Genomic DNA, 20,540 nt, shown 5'->3' with positions numbered 1-20,540 from the left:
CTCTATGTTTTTGTCTCTGGAGTGTGTCTGGGAAAGGACGTTTGCTGACTTAGAGCTGAACGTACTTCTAGGGAGTAGCAACACAAGTAACTGCAGATAATGAAATCTGGAGCAAGAAAAAACAGCTGGAAGAATTCAGAAGGATGCACAGCATCCATGGAGGCAATGTTTTGGAGGTGTGGATTTGGGTGGAGACGCTACTAGCGAGTGATGGCTGACATCAGACAAGGAGTAGTCTCTTCGCTCTACTTATCTAACAAAGCAAATATGAATATAATCAGATGACCAACTTGTTTTGATTCTGAATCAAAGGGAGTTGATATAACCCGGAGGAAACAAACAGTGTGTGAATCTGGCAAACATTCATGAAATTCCAGTATAATTTCTCATAGTGCTTGAAAGGTATTCAGGGATCCTTTATTTTCTCTAGTCATTTTCAATGTTTTAAATGCTTTGAACAGGCAGTAATCTTCAAAGTTCAAATAAATGTATTATCAATGAATGTATACCATATATATACCATGTATATGATATGTACCATATGTAATCTTGAGATTCATTTTCTTGCAAGCACCTACAGGAAAATAAAGAAAGACAACAGAATCCACGAAAAACCATACATAACAAAGACCGACAAACATCCAATGTGCAAAAGAGGCCAAATCATGCAAATAATAAAAAAGGTAAACAAATAATACAGAGAACATGATGTGCAGGGTAACCAAAGATGAGTCCCTGCTATGTTTGCAGAAATAAACAGCCAGATTTTAGCAATAAGCTAATTTATAACTCTATAAGTATTCAAGAGTATTCCAAACCCCTTTCACTCAAGAATGAAGAAGAACGACCACATGAGATTTATAACAACTTTCCGAACAATAACAATTTTGCCAGAACTTTATTTTCCCATGAAGGCAGTACCCTATAAACAAACACTTTACATCACTTTGGCCCATATAAACATTGTTCAAAGAGGTCACCTACACATTGGCACATAATCTGATTTATTTGCTCAGTGGCAAAATTAAGTTGCAATGTTCTAAAAAGCATGAGTACGTTAGGAGTGGAAGGGGCATTTGGCTATTTTCCTTGTGCTCACCTAAAAGGCCAAAGTTAAACTTTTATCTAGTTTTCTGCCATTGATTTTGTATCCCTGGATACTCTTAATATCTAAAAATCTGTCAATCTCTCTCTTGAATATACTCAACGACAGAGGCTCTTCAGCCCTTTTGGGTAGATAATTCTTGAAGTTTGAATGTAGATTTTTTTTCCCCCATTTGTTCTGAATGGCAGACCCATTATTCTGAGATTGTGATTTTTATTTATTGACACCCTCTACAGAGAAACAGTAATTAGAATTAGAGTTATAGTGCAGTGAGACTATCTCTCTTTTTCCGAATTTTGGAGAGCATAGCTCATTCTGCTTATCTGGCCCCTCATATAAGACCATAAGACATAAGAATCCGAATTAGGCCATTCAGCCCATTGAGTCTGCTGATTTATATCCCTCTCAATCTCATTCTTCTGGCTTTGCCCTGTAACCTTCAATGCCTTGACTAATCAAGAACCTGTCAAGATCTGCTTTAAATAGACCCAATGACTTAGCCTCCATAGCCACATGTGGCAATGAATTCCACAGATTCACCACTCTCTGGCTAAAGAAATTCCTCCTCATCTCTGTTCTAAATGGACATCACTCTATTCTGAGGCTGTGCTCGGCTCTCCCACTATAGGAAACATCCTCTCCACATCCACTCTATCCAAGCCTTTCAATATTCGATGGGTTTCAAGGAGATCCCTTCAAATTCTTCTAAACTCCAGCAGGTACAGGCCCAGAGCTATCAATGCTGCTCATATGTTAACCCTTTTATTCCTGGAATCACTCTCATGAACCTCCTCTGGACCCTCTCCAATGCCAGTACATCCTTTCTTAGATAAGAGGCCCAGAACTGCTCACAATACTCCAAGTGTGGTCTTACTAATGCCTCAGTGTTATATTCTCTTGAAATAAGTTCCAACATTGCATTTGACTTCTTTATCACCGACTTAACCTGCAAGTTAACCTTTCAAGAATCCTGCTGGAGGACGTCTAAGTCATTTGCACCTCTGATTATTGAATTTTCACCTGGTTTAGAAAATAGCCTTTGCCTTTATTCCTTCTTTGAAAGTGCATCACCATAGACTTTGTGATGCTGCATTCCATCTGCTACTTCTTTGTCCATTCTCTCAATCTGTCTAAGTCCCCTATGGCCACCCTGCTTCCTCAACTCCCTGCCCCCCTCCCACCTATCTTTGTATTGTCCACAAGCCTGGCCACAAAGCCGGCAATTCCGTCATAAAGTCATTGACGTACAGTATAATGCGAAAAGAAGTGGTCCCAATACCGCCCACTGTGGAACTCCACCAGTCACTGGCAGCCAACCAGTAAAGGCTCCCTTTATTCCCATTCTTTGCTTCCTGTCAGTTAGCCAAGATCCATGCTAGTATCTTTCCATGGCCTCATGATAAGCAGCCTCACGTGCAGCACCTTGATTTTCTTCAGCTCATATATTAATTGCTGCATTTCAGTAACCAGTTTTTCCTCCTCACTCTTTATTACAAACATATCCTTCCCTCTGTCGGGAGACCAAACTTATATTCGGGGCCCAAATAATTGAAGCAAGACATCTGTACTTTTTTATTCCAGTCCTCTTGCAGTGAAGGCCAACATCTCATTTGCTTTCCAAATTACCTGTTGTATCTGAAGGATAACTCTTAAAACAAATACCTTTTAACTCCTCACTATTTAAGACGTACTTCAGTTTTCCATTTTATACCAACTTGGATGACCTTGTGTTTATTCTTTAGGTGTTGTGTTTGCTCTGTCTTGCCAACCTGTCCATATCCCTTAAAGACACTCTGTAGCTTCCTCATAGTACACTCTGCTGCATTGCTTTGTATCATCAGCAAACATATTGTACTTGATTTCTACGTCCCATTAATGATATGGGTTGTGAGAAGCTGTGGCTCCAATACTGATCCCTCATTAGTTGTAACTTTTCAACCTAAAATAATCTGTTTGTTCCTACTTTCTGTTACCTAATCCTCAGTACATGCCAACATATTATTCTGACTGTTGTGTGATTTAACTTCCTTTAATCCTCTGTTGTGTAATACCTTATCAAAGACATTGTCAATGAGATAGAACTACATAATCAATGACTACATCAGATGCTTATCTTTATTTATTTTGATTATCCTCACAGAACTTTAATACTGTAGATATGTGAAGTCTTATTTCTCTTTAATAAATCTGGTTGATTTTGCCAGTCCTATTACTGTTATCTAAATAGTCTTTTCCTCTTCCTTAATAATTGGTCACATTACTTTTACGATTATTGATATCAAACTAATTTGACACCTGTTTCCTCTTTTTGTTTTCCCACTTTTCCTCAATAGCTTGGTTACATTTGCGGTCATCCTGTCTATTGGAAATCACCTCCTTCAGTACCTTTGGATGCAGGTCATCAGGTCCTGGGGATATGTCATCTTTGTGTGCCATTATTTTTTCCAATATTTGTTTTTTCAACTAAAGGTAACTTCCTTGAGCACATCATTCAGTCTAAACTTGTTCTCCTCTACAGTTTCCAGGAGTTTCCTGTGTCTTCCTTAGTGATGAGAGACACAAAATACTTACATAACTTCTCTGTCATTTCTTTATTTCCCATTAGAACTTCTTCAATTTAAATCAGCAAGAGGCCCATATAAACTTTAGCTCATCATTTTCATGCATCTGTAGCCTATTTATGTTTCTCCCAAGTTGTATTTTGTCTATTTATACTTTATCAACACCTCCTTCGCAGAAATCTGATTTTGAGCATTTACCTTTGGTCTATTTCTATCTTTAACTTTTTATGAGAGCCAATTCAAATGTGATTTCATAATTTGTCTTATTTGGGTGGAAGTTTGTAATTTTTATTCTGTTTCCTAAAGAATATAGAACAGTACAGCACAGGAACATGATGTTGTGCTGAACTAATTAAACTATGAAATAGACATCTAACTTTTGCACACACATCCATACCCATCCTCATTCTTTGTATATCCATGTGCTTATCTAAAAAATGCTTCTATCGTACTTGCCTCCATTACCACCCTGGCACTGCATTCCAAGCACCCACTTTTATCTGGGTAAAAAAAAAATTGCACATCTCTATTGAATTTACCACTCTCATCTTAAATGTATGCATTCTAAAATTGGACATTTCAATCTTTGGGAAATATACTGGCTGTCTATCTATGTCTCTCATAAACCTCTGTCTAAACTTCCTCTCAGCCTTTGCTGTTCTAGAGAAAACATTCTAAATTCGTCCAAACTCTCCTCATAGCACATGACCCCAATCAAGGCAGCATCCAGGTAAATCTCTTCTGCACCTTTTTTACAACCTCCACGTCCTTTGTAAAATGTGGTGACCAGAACTGACTGCAATACTGCAAAATGGCTTAGCCAGGATTTTATAAAACTGTGACAAAACTTTCTGACTGCTGAACCCAATGCCCTGACTAATGAACGCAAGCATGCCTTCCACCTTCTTTACTACTTGTATACAACTTGTGCAGCTAACCTCAGGGAGATAACTTTGTCATTACATATTACAAGATCTAAAACAGCCTGAATTCTGATCTTAAAACCTTCAATTTTGCCTTTGACGATCTTCCCATGCTCTGATTTGAATTGGAGGTGTACTTGTATGTATGACTCCTTCCAGCCAGTCTCTAGTTATCCTCACCCAAATTACTACCCCACACTACTGATTTGTTCCTTATACTTTGTCGCCAAACAATTGGTACTAGAATGTACAATCATCACAGCGATATCTGATTCTGTGCTTCACACTCCCTGGATTACAAATATTAAAAATAGTAAAAATAGTTAAAATTAGTAAATATTAAACATTTAAATTATAAATCATAAATAGAAAATAGAAAAATGGGAAGTAACGTAGTGCAAAAAAACCGAGAGGCAGGTCTGAATATTTGGAGGGTACGGCCCAGATCCGGGTCAGGATCCGTTCAGCAGTCTTATCACAGTTGGAAAGAAGCTGTTCCCAAATCCGGCCGTACGAGTCTTCAAGCTCCTGAACCTTCTCCCGGAGGGAAGAGGGACGAAAAGTCTGTTGGCTGGGTGGGTCTTTATATATTTTATCTTTATATTTTTAAAGTTTTCCTTCAGTAAAACCCTTTTGCTATGAACAGAGTAAGCACCTAACAACTCCTCAACACCCCACCAGCAGAAAAGCCTCCCTTTTCTATGTGGAGTTTTTCTGATGTACAGTACTGTGCAAAAGTGTAAGACACACATACACACACATACACACACACACACACACACACACACACACACACACACACACACACACACATATATATATATATAGATATATAGATAAGACTTTTGCACAGTACCATGGTAATTTTATGTATTACACAGTACTGCTGCCAAAAAAAAAATCATGACATATGTGAGTGATGATAAACCTGATTCTTATGTTGGTCTCTACTGTGGACTGAGAGTGGGAAGGGGGCAGGGAGAGGGGAATCATGGTTGGGGACAGGGGAAGGGAGAGGGGAGGGAGTGGGAAATACCAGAGAGACAGTCTGTAATGATCAATAAACCAATTGTTTGAAATCAAATATCCTTGCCTGGTGTCTCAGGGCTGCGTGTGTCTGCACCCACGGCAACTCCCACACCCCCCAACTCCCACACCTGGCACTCCTTCTCTGCCACCTGTTTCACACTGCTCCAATGATGCCCCACCCTTACCATTTCCAGCATCTTTTGCTCCCACCAGATTTACAAACTTGCTCTCCACTCCACGTTGACAAATACAGTACTGTGCAAAAGTCTTACGCACCCTAGCTATATACAGTATATATGCCGGGGGGTAATGTGCTAAAAATAGACTAACATGGAACTTCCCATATATTGATTCTACACCTATTTTTTAAGAGTTTCTAAACAACATTGGCTTTGAAGAAATAACACAGAAATCACTCAGAATTGTGTAATCAGTGGCCATATTATCAGGCACACTTGAACACCCGTTTGGTCATGCAAATATCTAATCAACGAATCACATGGCAACAATTCAATGAGTAAAAGCATACAGACATGGCTCAGTTGTTTTTCAGACCAAATATCAGAAAAGGGAAGAAATGTGATCTAAGTGACTTTGACTGTGGAATGAATATTGGTGCCAGACGGGAGGTTTGAGTATCTCTGAAACTGCTGATCTCCTGGGATTGCCATGCACAACAGTCTCTAGAGTTTACTGAGAATGGTGCAAAGACAAATTTTTGAAAATCCAGTGAACAGCATTTCTCTGGTAAAAGTGCCTTGTCAATGAGAGAGGTCAGAGGAAACTGGTTCAAGCTGACAGGAAAGCAACAGTAATTCAAATAATCATGTGTTACAACAGTTGTGTACAGAAGAGCATCTCTGAATGCACAACATGTCAGACCTTGAAGTGGATGGGCTGCAGCAGAAGACCACAAACTCAGTGGCCACTTTATTAGGTACATGTGGTATATAGAATCCTAAGATATGGCAAGAGGAAATATCTGAAAAAATCATACCAAGCCAAACGTGATTAAATAGATTTATCAAAAATGTTTGTTTCAAGGAGTGTGCTTCTGTAGAGGGGAGAGGAAGAGAGCTTCTGGAATCAGGAAATTACTGATAGCCTTTAACAAATTTGAGTTTGAGCATGACAGTTTGACCAGCAGAAGAATTTGCAGAAGACTGTAAGCTTTGGCAGGTTTACAGGGACAGGACAAGGCCTTGGAGGAATCTGAATAAACAGGCTGGAATTTGAACAAATCGCATCAGGCAGTTTTTAGACTTACCATTCTTAATCCACTGTTGCATTTCTACCAGTCCTGCATTAAGTTGCCTGTTAAATTCTTTCTGTTCTATTATCAACTTTTGTGGCTCAGTGCAATAATTTGTTGAGAATCACTCCCTTGAAGTTGCATTGAGTGGTTTACTGCATTAAAGGCTGCTTTTCTTGTTCAGGAATGACTTATTCAACCCTTTTTCAAAGTTAGCCTAACTTCCTTTCAAGCCATAAGTCTTCCAATTCAATAATAAATTAGTTCTGGTATTAGCTAACTTTTTTTTCTGTGAAATGTAACCTGTCTCAAGTATTAATAGAAATTAGATGTTTTTCAATTGAAACAGAAAGAATTATAGCAAATATTTTCATGAAATGAATGTTTATTTCAGAGCAGCTAGTTATTGGTATGGAAAGCATTTCAAGAATGGTGGATCGTAAATCATTATCAGTAATTTGTTTTTTTTGAGACGGATTATAGAAGAGAGACAAAATACACTTCTCTTGTTCTGGAAATAAGTGATCTCAGATTTCATTGTGTTTTGTGACAGGATACTATGCAACCTTGTTGCAGAAACTCCAGCGTTGTCATCAAGGGGATATGATCACAGGACTTCTGATGCTGTATCCTAACTATGTTATCCATGTGGTAGAGGTGAGGCTAATAACTGCCATGCATGGTTAGATGAAAAAAAAGCAGTATCTATATATATATAATGCTTGACAATGTACAGATTACAGTAATTTCTGAAGCTTTATTAAAACAAATGTACTATTAATGTGAAAAACTTAAAGATGAACACTATGAAGTACGTTGAATATGTGAGCAGGTGTAACATAACATAATCCTTTCAGGGACTAATTACCAGACATGTTGGCTGACCTAAGTAGTGTAGAAAAAAGCAGTACACTCTTCCCTAGGGATTGCGGTAATCTCTCTACAAGTTAATTAAACTTCTTTTCTTATAATCCACACAAGCATTTCTTAAAATAAAAATCACTTGATGCAAGTTTGTATCAGTTAAATAGGTTTTAGTGATTATTTTAATGAATTTGAAGCTCATAAATTTCTCTCGGAATCCATCTCGGAAGTGCAATCTTGAAAATACTGCTTTGCGTTGGAAGTAAAGAATTGATCTATAAGTCAATTAAAGTAGAATTTCATAGATTAGTGTGGCCTTCAAACTGCATTTTCATTTGCTTAGCTTGATGCCGAATTAGGTGACCAAATAAATGTACTTGGGAAAATGGGGAAAAAAACAGATAACATTACAGAGCTTTACAGACACTGCCACAAGGATGACAGTGGCACAGAATGAGCAAAAGCTTTGGTGTTTGCTCGCCGATTTTGCTGCAAATGTGGGCTGATTTTTGAGGTACTGTTATAACCACAAAGAGAGGTGTTCAAACGCTAGCTCTGCATTTTTCCTTTACTGAGCCAGCAAGAGAAAAAGAGTGGATTTGGCTTGAGTATAAGGAGTTTTCACCTTCTCCACCAGCACTTAGTCAATCCTTATGCATTGGCTGGCTCTTGTAGCTGAGAAGTAGTTGGAAAATATCTTGTGCTTTAGTGTTGCCACTTTCTCAAACTATAAAATGGCTTTGAAATTGTTAAAGTACTCAGGGTTTTTCTTAAATGAAGATCTTTATCATTCCCATACCTTGCATATCTTCTTGATGTGTAGACATTTTGTATAGTTATCTTTTTTGGATATTCTCGGGCTGGTTCTTTCTCTTCAATTGACCCTAGAATTCCTGAGTGTTTTGATACACTGCTGGCTATTTCCATCACCTCTTGTGCAACATGAAATGCTTCTGAGTTTTAATGCCACTTCTGACCTCTTCCAGAAGCAGACATAAACCAACAGCTCGTGCGTCATTGACTGCCACACCTTTATTTTTGGCACCATGTCAAGTCCTGTCAAATATGTGAAAACTAAACTTTCTTGAAATAGCTGCAATGCCCCTGGAAATATAATCCTAATTGAACAAAATATCAGCTGTCAAAAAAATTTTAGAAACTCAGTGTAAAGTGTATTGGGGTCAGACCAGCCAAGTAGGCATCTTCAAAAACATATGAGTTTTGTGAAATCTGTTCATAATTCATCCTAAAGTTCATCATTTGATAAATATGCTGCAGGATATGTAACACTGGAATATCCCCCAGGAAATGTAACATTGGAATTATGCAAAGTTGTCTTCATATATAAAAAAATTCTGGGTTATACAGATTTTAATAGGGATGCCAGTAAACATGCGAGTACTCTTCATGTTTCAGCCATTGGCAGTCTCTATGTGGCTGCTGCGTAAATTGGTGCATTTTCATCTTGTGAGTGTCATCTATGCCCAAAGGTGGAGGAAATGCCATGTGATCATACAATTGAAAAAACCTCATATTGTGTTGCATTATGAAAATGGACAAATATTAACTTTGATTTCAAGCTCTTTGCTCTGGGTACAACCACATTCAATAAGAACACCATTGTGAAGGGCACCGAGTGGATTGAGGGCATGTGGAAGCTTTGGCACCCATAAAATCCACTGTGATTACAAAGTAACTATCCGCAGTGTTTTTGGAAATATAAAAACTATTAACTGAAGACAAAGGATCAACGTCAGTACGTGTGAAACTTAGCCCTATGACAACCTAGGAAAAGGCTGAAGTTTGTATGAAGCTAAGAATATTGAAACAACGGTAGCAGAGAGCTGTGTCTGGTGGAACTACTGAAGTTCGTAATGCAATAAATAAGATGAAGGAAGGAAAGGCAGTAGGTCCTGATGAATTAGTAATAGAACAAATTATCGCCCTTGAAGATTATGGAATTGAAAAAATTACTGATTTAATCAATGGCATTTATGAGACTGGGATAATACCAGAAGAGATGAAAAAAAATCAGTATTTATCACTCTTCCTAAGAAGCCTGCAGCAATAGAAAGTGAATTACATAGGACCATAAGTCTGATGAGTCATTTCACTAAGATACTTCTAAAAATTTTGATGACAAGAGCTAAAAGTAAGATACAAGCTGGGATAGGTAAAGAACAAGCAACACACATAAAGGTTGCTGGTGAACGCAGCAGGCCAGGCAGCATCTATAGGAAGAGGTACATTCGACGTTTTGGGCCGAGACCCTTCGTCAGGACCAACTGAAAGAAGAGCTAGTAAGAGATTTCTAAGAGCTAGTAAGACTCCCTTACTAGCTCTTCTTTCAGTTGGTCCTGACGAAGGGTCTTGGCCTGCAACGTCGAATGTACCTCTTCCTAGAGATGCTGCCTGGCCTGCTGCGTTCACCAGCAACTTTGATGTGTATTGCTTGAAATTCCAGCATCTGCAGATTTCCTTGTGTTTGCATAGGTAAAGAACAATGTGGTTTTGTGAAAGACAAAGGCACAAGAAACGTGATATTGATGTTAAGGATACTATGAGAACGAGCTGTTCAAGTGCAAAAAGATTTGTTTGTTTGATCAACTACACAAAAGTATTTGATAAAGTGAAGTTATTTGAAATATTACAGGAAACTCTAGATCTAGATTCGAAAGACCTCTGCCTAATCAGAAATCTGTACTGGGAACAAACTGCCGCTGTAAGAATAGGTGGAGAAGTAAGTCAGTTTACGAGAATCAAGAGAGGCGTTAGACAAGAGTGTGTTTTCTCCCCTGATTTGTTTAATGTGTACAGTGAAACAATATTACAAAAAATAAGAGACATCTTGGGAATCAAAGTTGGCGGATAATACATCAATAATTTCAGATATGTGGATGACACTGTGTTAATTGCAAGTATGTTCCATTGCCAGTAAGATAATTAGGGTCTGACAGATGCATAATGTATTACTTGTGGTTATTATAACCTGAGAACTTCCAATCAAGTTCAAATTCGAGATCAACCGTACACATGTATACAGCTAAATGAAACAGTGTTCCTCAGTAGCTAAGGTGCCAAACATAGTACATACAGTCAAATACAGCAGACAGTACATATGTTAGAATAGCACACACAGTCACAAAAAAAATTTAGCACAAATCCCAGAGTGGCCTGGCCTGAAGATTAATGGTGCATGAGATGTTGTCTTGGAACCATGTTCCTGCAAGACAAGCACGCAGCAGTTCCTCATGTCCCACATCCACAGAAAGAGACAGTAAAGCTTGTCTTCCAGCGAGCAAACACTAGAGAGCAGACTCGACAGGAGAGCTGACCTGCTGGAACGCAGCAAGGATTCCAGCCCACCTGCCACGTTACTGATCTCTTCCGCACCACCTCCGGCGCCTCCTCCCCAGGCTGTACCAGGCAGCACTGCGACATGAGAGCCTGGTCTGTGCAACGTTCGAGGCCACACAGCTCCCCCGCCGTCAGTCTCGCCAATGATCCAATGGACTGGACTTACAGTTCTTTGCATTACCGATGTCCACCAGGATCTTGCAATCATAAGAAGGATGTTTAAGACCAACATTCCTTCTACTTCAATTGGTTCCCAAGTATTGAGAAACGTTTATTTTCCCAAAACAAGTTCTATGAATAGAAAGACACTCCATCGCATAACTAGAATTAGGTCTGTTGGCTATTTTAGAAGAGTATTTATTTTGCTTCATGGGCTTTGACCTTCAAGGTTCTCATTTCATATTGTTCGCCTCCACCTAGTTCAAAATTTTCCCCTTTGTCTTGTGAGCTGCTTGCACCTTATCGTTTCTCTCATGACATTTTGTGAACCTGCTGGATCACATTTTTCTCCCATTGAGTCATTTGTTAATATAAGAAAAGTAATGTCATTCTGTAAGACTTCCTGTACTGAAAAATCATTTCTTGGTTACCATTGTGCACAAAATGCTGGAGGAACTTGGCAAGTCAGGCCGCATCTATGAAAGGGAATAAACAGGCGACGTTTCAACCCAAGACCCTTCATCAGGACTAGAAAGGAAGAAGGGAGAAGCCAGAATAAGAAGGTGGGGGAAGGGGAAGCTGGTAGGTAATGGATGAGACTTGGTGAGGAGAAGGATGCGTGGAAAAGGGGATGAAGTAGGAAGCCAAGAGGGAATGAATGGAAGAGGTAAAGACTAAAGAAGAAGGAGGAATCTAATTGGAGTGGTCTAATCTGAGATGTCCTCTTTTTTTCAAAGAATAGGTTTTCTCTTCCACCACCATTGATGATGCTTCTCCTCGATTTTCTGCACAGTTTTCCACACCCCATCCTTCTGCTATGACCAGAGGGATAAGGTTCCCCTTGTGCTTACCTACTGCCCCATGAGCCTCTATATCTAGCATAACTTTCTCTGTAATGTCTACTATCTTCAATGAGATCCAGTCACCAGCACATTTTTCTTTACCACCCCCCCCCCAGCTTTCCGTACATTCCACTTTTCTCCACAGAATTCTCTTATTCGCTCATCCCTTCACAATGATCTCCCTCATGGCACTTATTCCTGCATGCATAACAAGTGCTGCACTTGTTCCTGCATCTCCTCCCACACCAGCATTCAGGTGAGGTGACACTTCACTCGAGAGTCTGTTCGGGTCATCTAGTGTACCCTGTGCTCTCAGCATGGCCTCCTCTATATTGCTAAGACCCGACACATATCTGGGGACTACTGTACCGAGCACCTTTGCTGTGTGAGCTGCAAAAGACAAGATCTCCTGGTGGCCAACCATTTCAGACCTACTTCCCATTCCCATTCTGACATGTCAGTCCATGGCCTCCTATACTGCACAATGAGGCTATACTCTGGCTGGAGGAGTATCACTTCATATTCTGTTTGGGTAGCTTCCGACCGGATGGCATGAACAGCGATTTCTCTAACTTCTGGTAATTTCTTTTCCCCCCCTTCTCTCTTCTTCCATTCCCCATTCTGGTTCCCCTCTACCCCTTCTCTTCTCACCTGCCCATCACCTCCTTTTGATTCCCCTCCTCCTTCTCTTTTTTCCATGGTCTACTGACCTCCCCTATTAAATTCTTCCTTCTGCAGCCTATTACTTCTTCCACCTATCCCCTCCCAGCGTCTTACTTCAAACTCATCTCCCTCCCACCCACCCATCTTTCCCCTCACCTGGTCTCACCTATCACCTGCTTGTACTCCTCCTCCTCCCCACGTCTTCTCATTTTGGCATCTGACCCCTTCCTTTTTGTTTACTTCCCCCCACCGATGCTTCCTTCAGCATTTTTTGTATGCTGCTCGAGACTTCCAGCATCTGAAAAATCTGTTGTATTCATGCCTTTGTTAACATTGGCAGACAGAAATGGAGAAATGGTGATCACCGTTGATCACTCTGACTGCTAGCCACATTTTTCTCACGGGCTTTTGAATGGCATCTTAATATTTAGAGGTGCTTTTTCAGCATGTTCTTTGGAAGTAAGATCCACTTGGGGAAAGCACCAGCTTCGCACATCAGTCACACATGGAGTGACGCATATCTAAGCTAGAACTAACTCTACAATATACAACCTGGCAATTCATGTACATAAAGCTAAATAAAAAGGGAAGTAGATTAAAGGAGGGTTGAAAGAAATAGGAAGTAAAAAGAGGAACAACCAGTCTTGTATTTACATAGATAACATTTCTCAGGGCCTCAGAACCTCCTAAAGAGCATCACTTTGTATTTTCCTTTTTTTAAAAAAAAAGTGTTTTAAGAGTCGTAGCATGGACAAATGAAACAACCTACCTGACATGGCAAGATTCCACATCAAGTTAAATAAGCAATTAGGCACTTTTGACTGCTATTTGGTGTGGGATAGATTTAGGGTGATACAGTGGGAAATCTGTCTTGCTCATAGTTAAGAATTACCAAGAGATATTTTAACATTCACTTGTGAAATCTTCAGATTAATGCTTCTTTGACAATTGACGCCTCTGACAGAGTAGCATCCTCGTAAAGTAAGTATAATCCAAATAATATGTGGAGCTATCACAGGTCTGAACAAGTAATAGCTTCTATATTTTTAAGGAAAAGCATTGAATTTTATTGTAGCAATATTATGTTAAAGAAAGGTTTTGCTCACAGATTATTTGTAGTTCCTTGCAAATGAATTAGCACAATTTTCCAGGGAAGTTGCTTTTCTTAAACAGGTCTTTGGAATCAAGAATGACTTATTTCCTCTTTGATTTTGTGGATTTGATCCGGCTAATATAGTCAAGTTATGAACCATGGACTTTTCCACCAAAAGGCCAGATTTTATTTTTATTTAATTTTACTTAGAGATACAGTGTGGATAAGGCCCTTTTGGCCCAATAGCTGCACCACCCAACAAACCACCTGTTTAACCCTAGCATAATCACATGACAATTTACAATGACTAACTAATCTACAAACTGGTGCGTCTTTGTACTGAGGAGGAAACCGGAGCACACTGAGAAAACCCACATGGTCACGGGAAGAACGTACAAGCTCCTTACAGATGGTGCTGGAATTGAACTCCAAAATCTGATGCTCTGAGCTGTAATACTGTCATGCTAACCACTACACTACTGTAGCGCACTATGGATGGGACCGCATGGGGTATGTGGGTGAGTAATTCAGTAGAAGGCATGCTTCTACTGTAAATTCTGAGCTTTAATATGCTGCTAATGTATGAATGTAACTCCCTGGATGTTCCTTCCTTATTTCTAGAAGTCGTACAACAAATACTCCCAGGAGTCAATGAGACGTCACAATTTTCCAAGAAGGCATTAAACACACCCTGAATTTCTTCTCTGATTTATTCTTAAGCCTGTAAGCCTTATCCCTGTAAGCATAAGTGCTACACCTGTCCCTACACCTCCTCTCTTGCCACCATTCAGGGCCCCAAACAGTCCTTCCAGGTGAGGCAACACTTCAGTTGTGAGTCTGTTGGGGTCATCTATTGCATCCGGTGCTCCCGGTGCGGCCTCCTCTACATCGGTGAAACCCGACGCAGATTGGGGGACCGCTTCGTCGAGCACCTCCACTCCGTCCGCCACAACAGACAGGATCTCCCGGGAGCCACCCACTTCAACTCTGCTTCTCATTCCCATTCAGATATGTCCATACTACCATGATGAGGCTAAACTCAGGTTGGAGGAGCAACACCTCATATACCGTCTAGGTAGTCTCCAGCCCCTTGGTATGAACATAGAATTCTCCAACTTCCAGTAATTCCCTCCCCCTCCTTTCCTCTATCCCTATTTCACTCTGCCCCCTCCCCCAGCTGCCTATCACCTCCCTCATGGTTCCGCCTCCTTCTACTACCCATTGTTTTCCTCCTATCGCCTCCCTGCTTCCCCTCCCCCACCTCTTTGTCTTTCAAATTACTGGTTTTTCAACTGAACCTACCAGCCTTCTCCTTCCAACCCTCCCCCCACCTTCTTTATAGGGCCTCTGCCCTTTCCCTCTTCAGTCCTGACGAAGGGTTCTGGCCCGAAACGTCGACTCATCGTTTCCACGGATGCTGCCCGACCTGCTGAGTTCCTCCAGCGTGTTGTGACTGTTGCTCATTCTTAAGCAGGTTTTTTCCTTATATTAAGACTCCAGTTTGGCCCTAGACTCCAGTGCCATTATTCTGCTTAATTCTGTTTCTTTAAATGATATTTAATTTCTCCACTTTAATTTTTAGCATTAACAAAGGGTTTGTATCACCTTCAACTGTAAGAAGTGAGGCAAAATGAAATTCCTTGCCAGTTCCATGGTCCCTATAATGATTTATATCCTGCTGAAGCACCTTGGCCCGAAATGTTAACTGTTGATTCCTTTCCATAGATGCTGCCTGGCCTCCTGATTTCCTCCAACATCTTGTGTGTGTTACTCTGGATTTCCAGCATCTGCAGCACCTCTTGTGTTGATAATTTCCCCAGCTTTGTTCTCGAAGGAATCTTTGTTCACTTTAAATTCACAAAGCCTAAGCAAGCAGATTGGAAGTCACTTTGACAATGAATAATGAGAAAGAGTCCCTGGCAATGATTTGGTATATTGAAAGAGGTGCTGTAAAGTCTACTGCATGTCTCAATGGTTTTGATTTAATTTGTTTTGTAGAGCCAAGGTCATTGGACTGAACTGACATTATATTTAGATTTGAGGCTAATACCAGTTCTGAATGTGGCCCAAGAGCTAACATTAAATCATGAATGAGGAATTGCTGCTTTCTGTGTTTCACAGAGACAGGGCTCACTCTAGACGTGACGGATATGTTGGTAAGACCTGAGGGATTCTCGATATACTGTTCCATGCCTAGATGCCATTTTGGGAAATCTGATCACTTGTTGTCCTCCTGCCCACTTACAGGCAGTGGCGAAAGAACAAGGCTGGAAATATTACGACTACAAAGTGGTGGTCATGGGAGGCAGAGGAGTGGCTTCAAGATGGCTTTGAGTCAGTGGATTGGGCCATCTTCAAGTGCTCACCATATGATCTGAGTGAACGCACCACTGTGTTCACAGACTTAATAAAAGCAATCGTGACTCAGTGCGGCTCCACAAACTAATTCAAAGTCTTCCCCAAACAGAAGCCTTGGATGAACCTAGAGATCTGCAGCCTGCGGAGGGCCAGGTCAGTGGCATTCAGGTTTGGCGACAAAGTTAATTACAAGGGGTCCAGGATTGCAAAGAAAACAAGAGAGCTGAGAGATGCAAGCCTTAGTTTTGTTTTTTTACTTTAAACGAGGAGCACGTGTAAGATGTGGCAGCACACTGATGTACGCCCTTTACGTACTTTGACATATAATCCGCAATGCATTATGTAAACAACAAAGAATGCTTAATCAAACAATATATTTACAATGTTATTCAAATATAGTGAAATATTAAATACACAACAGAACTCACGGAGAGCATCTGGCCCAGACAGGGTACCTGGCCAGTACTAAGGTCATGTGCTGATCAACTGGCTGGAGTGTTCACTGACACCGTTAACCTCCCACTTTAATGTGTTGGTTGTTAGCATAACTGGCGCTTGTCACAGTATGTTTCAATGTACATGTGATCAATAAGTCGTAATCGGAAACTTGTTAGAGTGGATAGAAGCTGACCTTGAACCTGGTGGTACACGCCTTCAGGCTCTTGTAGCTTCTGCCTGATGGAAGAGGGGAGAAGAGAGAATGCTCAGGGTGAGTGGTGTCCATGATTGTGCTGGATGCTTTACTGAGGCAGTGAGAAATGTAGACAGTCCTTCAAAGGGAGGTTATTTTCTGTGATGTGCTGAGATGTGTCCACAATTTCTTGTAGTCTTGGGCAGAACAGTTGCCATACCAAGCCATTATGAATCCAGAGAGAATGCTTTTCATGGTGCATTGAAATGCCACATTTCTTTAGCCTCCTGAGTAAGCAGAACCTTGCTTTGGATACCAGTGTCACACACTCCAGGATTGCTGGAGTTCCATCCCTGTGGTTTGCTGCCGATCCCCTTGAGCATAACATACCGCTCCCTTTCTTGGGATGACAGCATTTCCCATGAGAGGGGACAGTGTGTTCATGCTCATGAGAATCAGCACCCTTATACCCTTGCTTATTGCAAGATGCTAGAAGTAAAGTAGAAATAAAAAGAAGAATTGCCATTGCCAAAACCAACTTCCAAAAAATGAAACCCATTTTTACCAACAGACACATTTCTATGACAACAAGGCTGAGGTTACTAAAATGTTGCATCTGGTCGATCTTGCTGTACGCTTCAGAAACATGGACTATAACACCAGAACTCCAAAGAAACTTAGAAGCAACATGAATGTGGTTTCTTGAAAATATCATATAGAGATAGGGTAGCTAATGAGACAGTACTCCAACGTGCCCATACAAAAAGATCTTTAATGAGAACATTAAATGAGAGGAAACTTAAATTCCTGGGCCATGTCATCAGAAAGGGAGGAATAGAATGCCTTACGTTACAAGGCCGTATGCCTGGGAAACGCAGATGAGGAAGGCAAAGAAGAAAATATATGGACACTGTGAAAGAACTAACAGATCTAAGTGTGCGAGATATCATTGACGCTGCATGGGATCGTTTGACTTGGAGAGCCACCATCACCCAAGCGTGTAACGTGCAAGGCACATGAAGAAGAAGAATACACTTGCTGTTGTCTGTAGCCGGTGAGCCTACAGAGGAAGGTGACTCAATCTGTCCTTTGTGTTTCCACTTGTCTGTAGGTTGGGAATGAAATGGAGGACATGATTTTGTCAAAAAGCAAAGTCGAAGAAAGAGCTAACTAAGTGAAAGTGGCCACTTTAAAGTTACAAATTAAGAGAATGGAATCCACTGATAAAGCAAAGCTGAGCAGGTTATTGTGAAATTTTGGAGATTTTACATTACAATGTATTCAACTGTTGCAAAATAAGAAATAATTAGATGTAGTAGATTGTATCTTGTAAGGGGTTGCAAAGAAATTGGCTCACTGCAGTTTGGAACTGTGCTTCCCTCTTAGATCATAAGACATAGGAGCAGAATTAGACCATTCAGCCCATCGAGTTTGCTCTGCCATTCCATCATGGCTGATCCTGGATCCCACTCAACCTCATGCACTTGCCTTCCTGCCATTTCCTTTGATGCCCTGACTGATCAGAAAACGATCAACTTCCACCTTAAACATATGCACAGACTTGGCCTCCACTGCAGTCTGTGGCAGAGCATTCCACAGATTTACTACTTTCCGGCTGCCTCCCTCATGTCAGCCATTCTGCTACCCTGTAACGCCACAGGATTTTATCTTGTTAAGCAGCCTCAAGTGTGACACCTTATCAAACGCCTTCTGAAAATCCAAGTAAATGACATCCACTGACTCTCCTTTGCCAAGCCTGCTTCTGACAGATTTGTCAGGCAAGATTTCCCTTGAAAGAAACCATGCTGACTTTGTCTTATTTTATCATTAGTCTACAAGTACCTCAAAACTTCATCCTTAACAATAGACTGCAACACTTTCCCAACCACTGAGGTCAGGCTAACTGGCCTATAGTATCCTTTCTTTTGCTTTCCTCCCTTCTTAAAGAGTGGAGTGACATTTGCAATCTTCCAGCCCTGTGGGACCATGCGAAAATCGAGTGATTCTTGAAAAATCAGGACCAATGCATCTGTTATCTCTTCAGCAACCTCTCTCAGGGTCGGAATAGAAATTTAAAGGAAAACCAGTTTTGTATCTGTCTCTCATTTTCCCATGAGAGACTTCCTCAAATAAGAATGAATAGGATGGCAACCTCAGTGCTGGAAACCATAGATTTGGCTTTGCACACAGGTTTATTGTTGTTCCTTTTGCCCAATCTGCATCCTGGTCTGCTTGGTATACCCTGGTGGGACTATTTCTGTTGCCAGTTTATTTTACAGAGTTGACTCATCTTGCCCTGTATACTCGTATAGCCCAGGTCAAGCACAACAGGACCTCTTTGTGAACACGCTACCTAGCTGTCCTTGGGATCTGTACAGTTCTTTTGAGTTAATATTAGAAGGGCTAATATTTAGGTTGGACTATTCTATGGTAAGATAAAATGGTTTGCCTGGTACAAATTGCATAGTTCAGCCTATATTTATGCAATGTTCCAATGTGAAAATGTGATGCTACCCATTAATTTCATGCAAAATATAACCTGTTTACTCAGAGTATTGCCTTTACACCCACTGTTCATGAACGGTTGTTATTGAGGAATGTTAAACACTTACTGGCATAAGGCCAATATAGATTAGAGCTGCCCTGGTTTAAAAAAAATGCATCTTGGCTTCAGCTGAAGAAGTTGCTTGTCCTGGTTTGAGAGTGGATTTTTCCATTTCTGATACCAGCCAAACCCTTGTACTGGGAGACTTCATCACATTCCTTTCAATGTTTTCCATTTAATTTAGCCTATTCTTGGTCTAGAAATCATCATATAAAACTCTACAATATAATCTGCAATAAGTAAGTTAATTTCTATTTTTATAAGTACCTCACTGTTTTAGAGGGTGATGAGAGTAAATGCTCAAACACAATTTGCTTTAATCCACTCACCTTTGAGTTAAAACTGCTCATCAAAAAGGTTGACCTTCATAGTATTCAGTGTTAATCATTGAACTTCTTAGCATGTAACCATGTGTATTTCAGTGTGGTTATTTTTATAGTAGAATCATCAACTTTTGCACAGTGGAAGTTGCACAGTTGGCTGAATTTGGCAATGCTTCCAACCGATCTCCCGCAAACCGAGTCTTGAAAGATTTATTTCCAGCACTCCACTTTAAATGTTTTGGAAATAAGTAACTTCTAATCACAAAAGTTAGGACAACAACAAAAAAAAAACTGAAATTGGAAAGAACTGGAAAACAGGGACAGCATTTGCAATGTGCGAATATCCTGTAACCCGAGTTTGAAGAGGACACATGGGAGATTTGTCATGATTCATTTGTAGCGACTAGTCAGTGCTAACACTGATTCAAATTAGCACTGATGTAGGCCCTCTATTGTTCAGGATGGCAAGCATTAATTGAAGCTAGCCAATTACAATTCAATCCATGTTGGCATCTGTTGAAAAGGAGCTGCTTTGAATGTAGTGTAGAAGCAGAGCCTAACTCTATGGGTTTGGTTCCAGCAGCCCCAAGTGTATATTGTGATTACATATTTGGTTTTGTTTTGGACTAATAAGTTCAGTACATTATAATATTCTGAAGAACAGCTATTTTATTCTGTGAGCATGACCCCTTTTTTGTGAATAAGCACACAAGATCATGAGATATTGGAGTAAAATTAGGCTATTTGACCCATCGAGTCCTCCCTGTCATTATTC

At 40.4% G+C, this 20,540-nt stretch overlaps 1 protein-coding gene across 4 annotated transcripts in view; it reads left to right on the top strand.

Moving 5' to 3' along the window:
- LOC134360225 (testis-expressed protein 47) overlaps positions 1-20,540 on the top strand; it is a 67,827-nt gene that overhangs the window by 25,799 nt on the left and 21,488 nt on the right. For all 4 annotated transcript variants that reach the window (XM_063074306.1, XM_063074305.1, XM_063074303.1 and 1 more), the window contains one exon: positions 7,424-7,527. In XM_063074306.1, coding sequence (XP_062930376.1) covers positions 7,474-7,527 — 54 coding nt within the window. In that variant the 5' untranslated portion in view covers positions 7,424-7,473. The remainder of the gene's footprint in view (positions 1-7,423; positions 7,528-20,540) is intronic.

Source organism: Mobula hypostoma, chromosome 22 (assembly GCF_963921235.1).
Source record: "Mobula hypostoma chromosome 22, sMobHyp1.1, whole genome shotgun sequence".
NCBI classification, from domain to species: Eukaryota; Metazoa; Chordata; class Chondrichthyes; order Myliobatiformes; family Myliobatidae; genus Mobula; species Mobula hypostoma.
The sequence above is the reverse complement of the archived record's forward strand: the minus strand, read 5'-3'. Positions and strand labels throughout refer to the sequence as shown.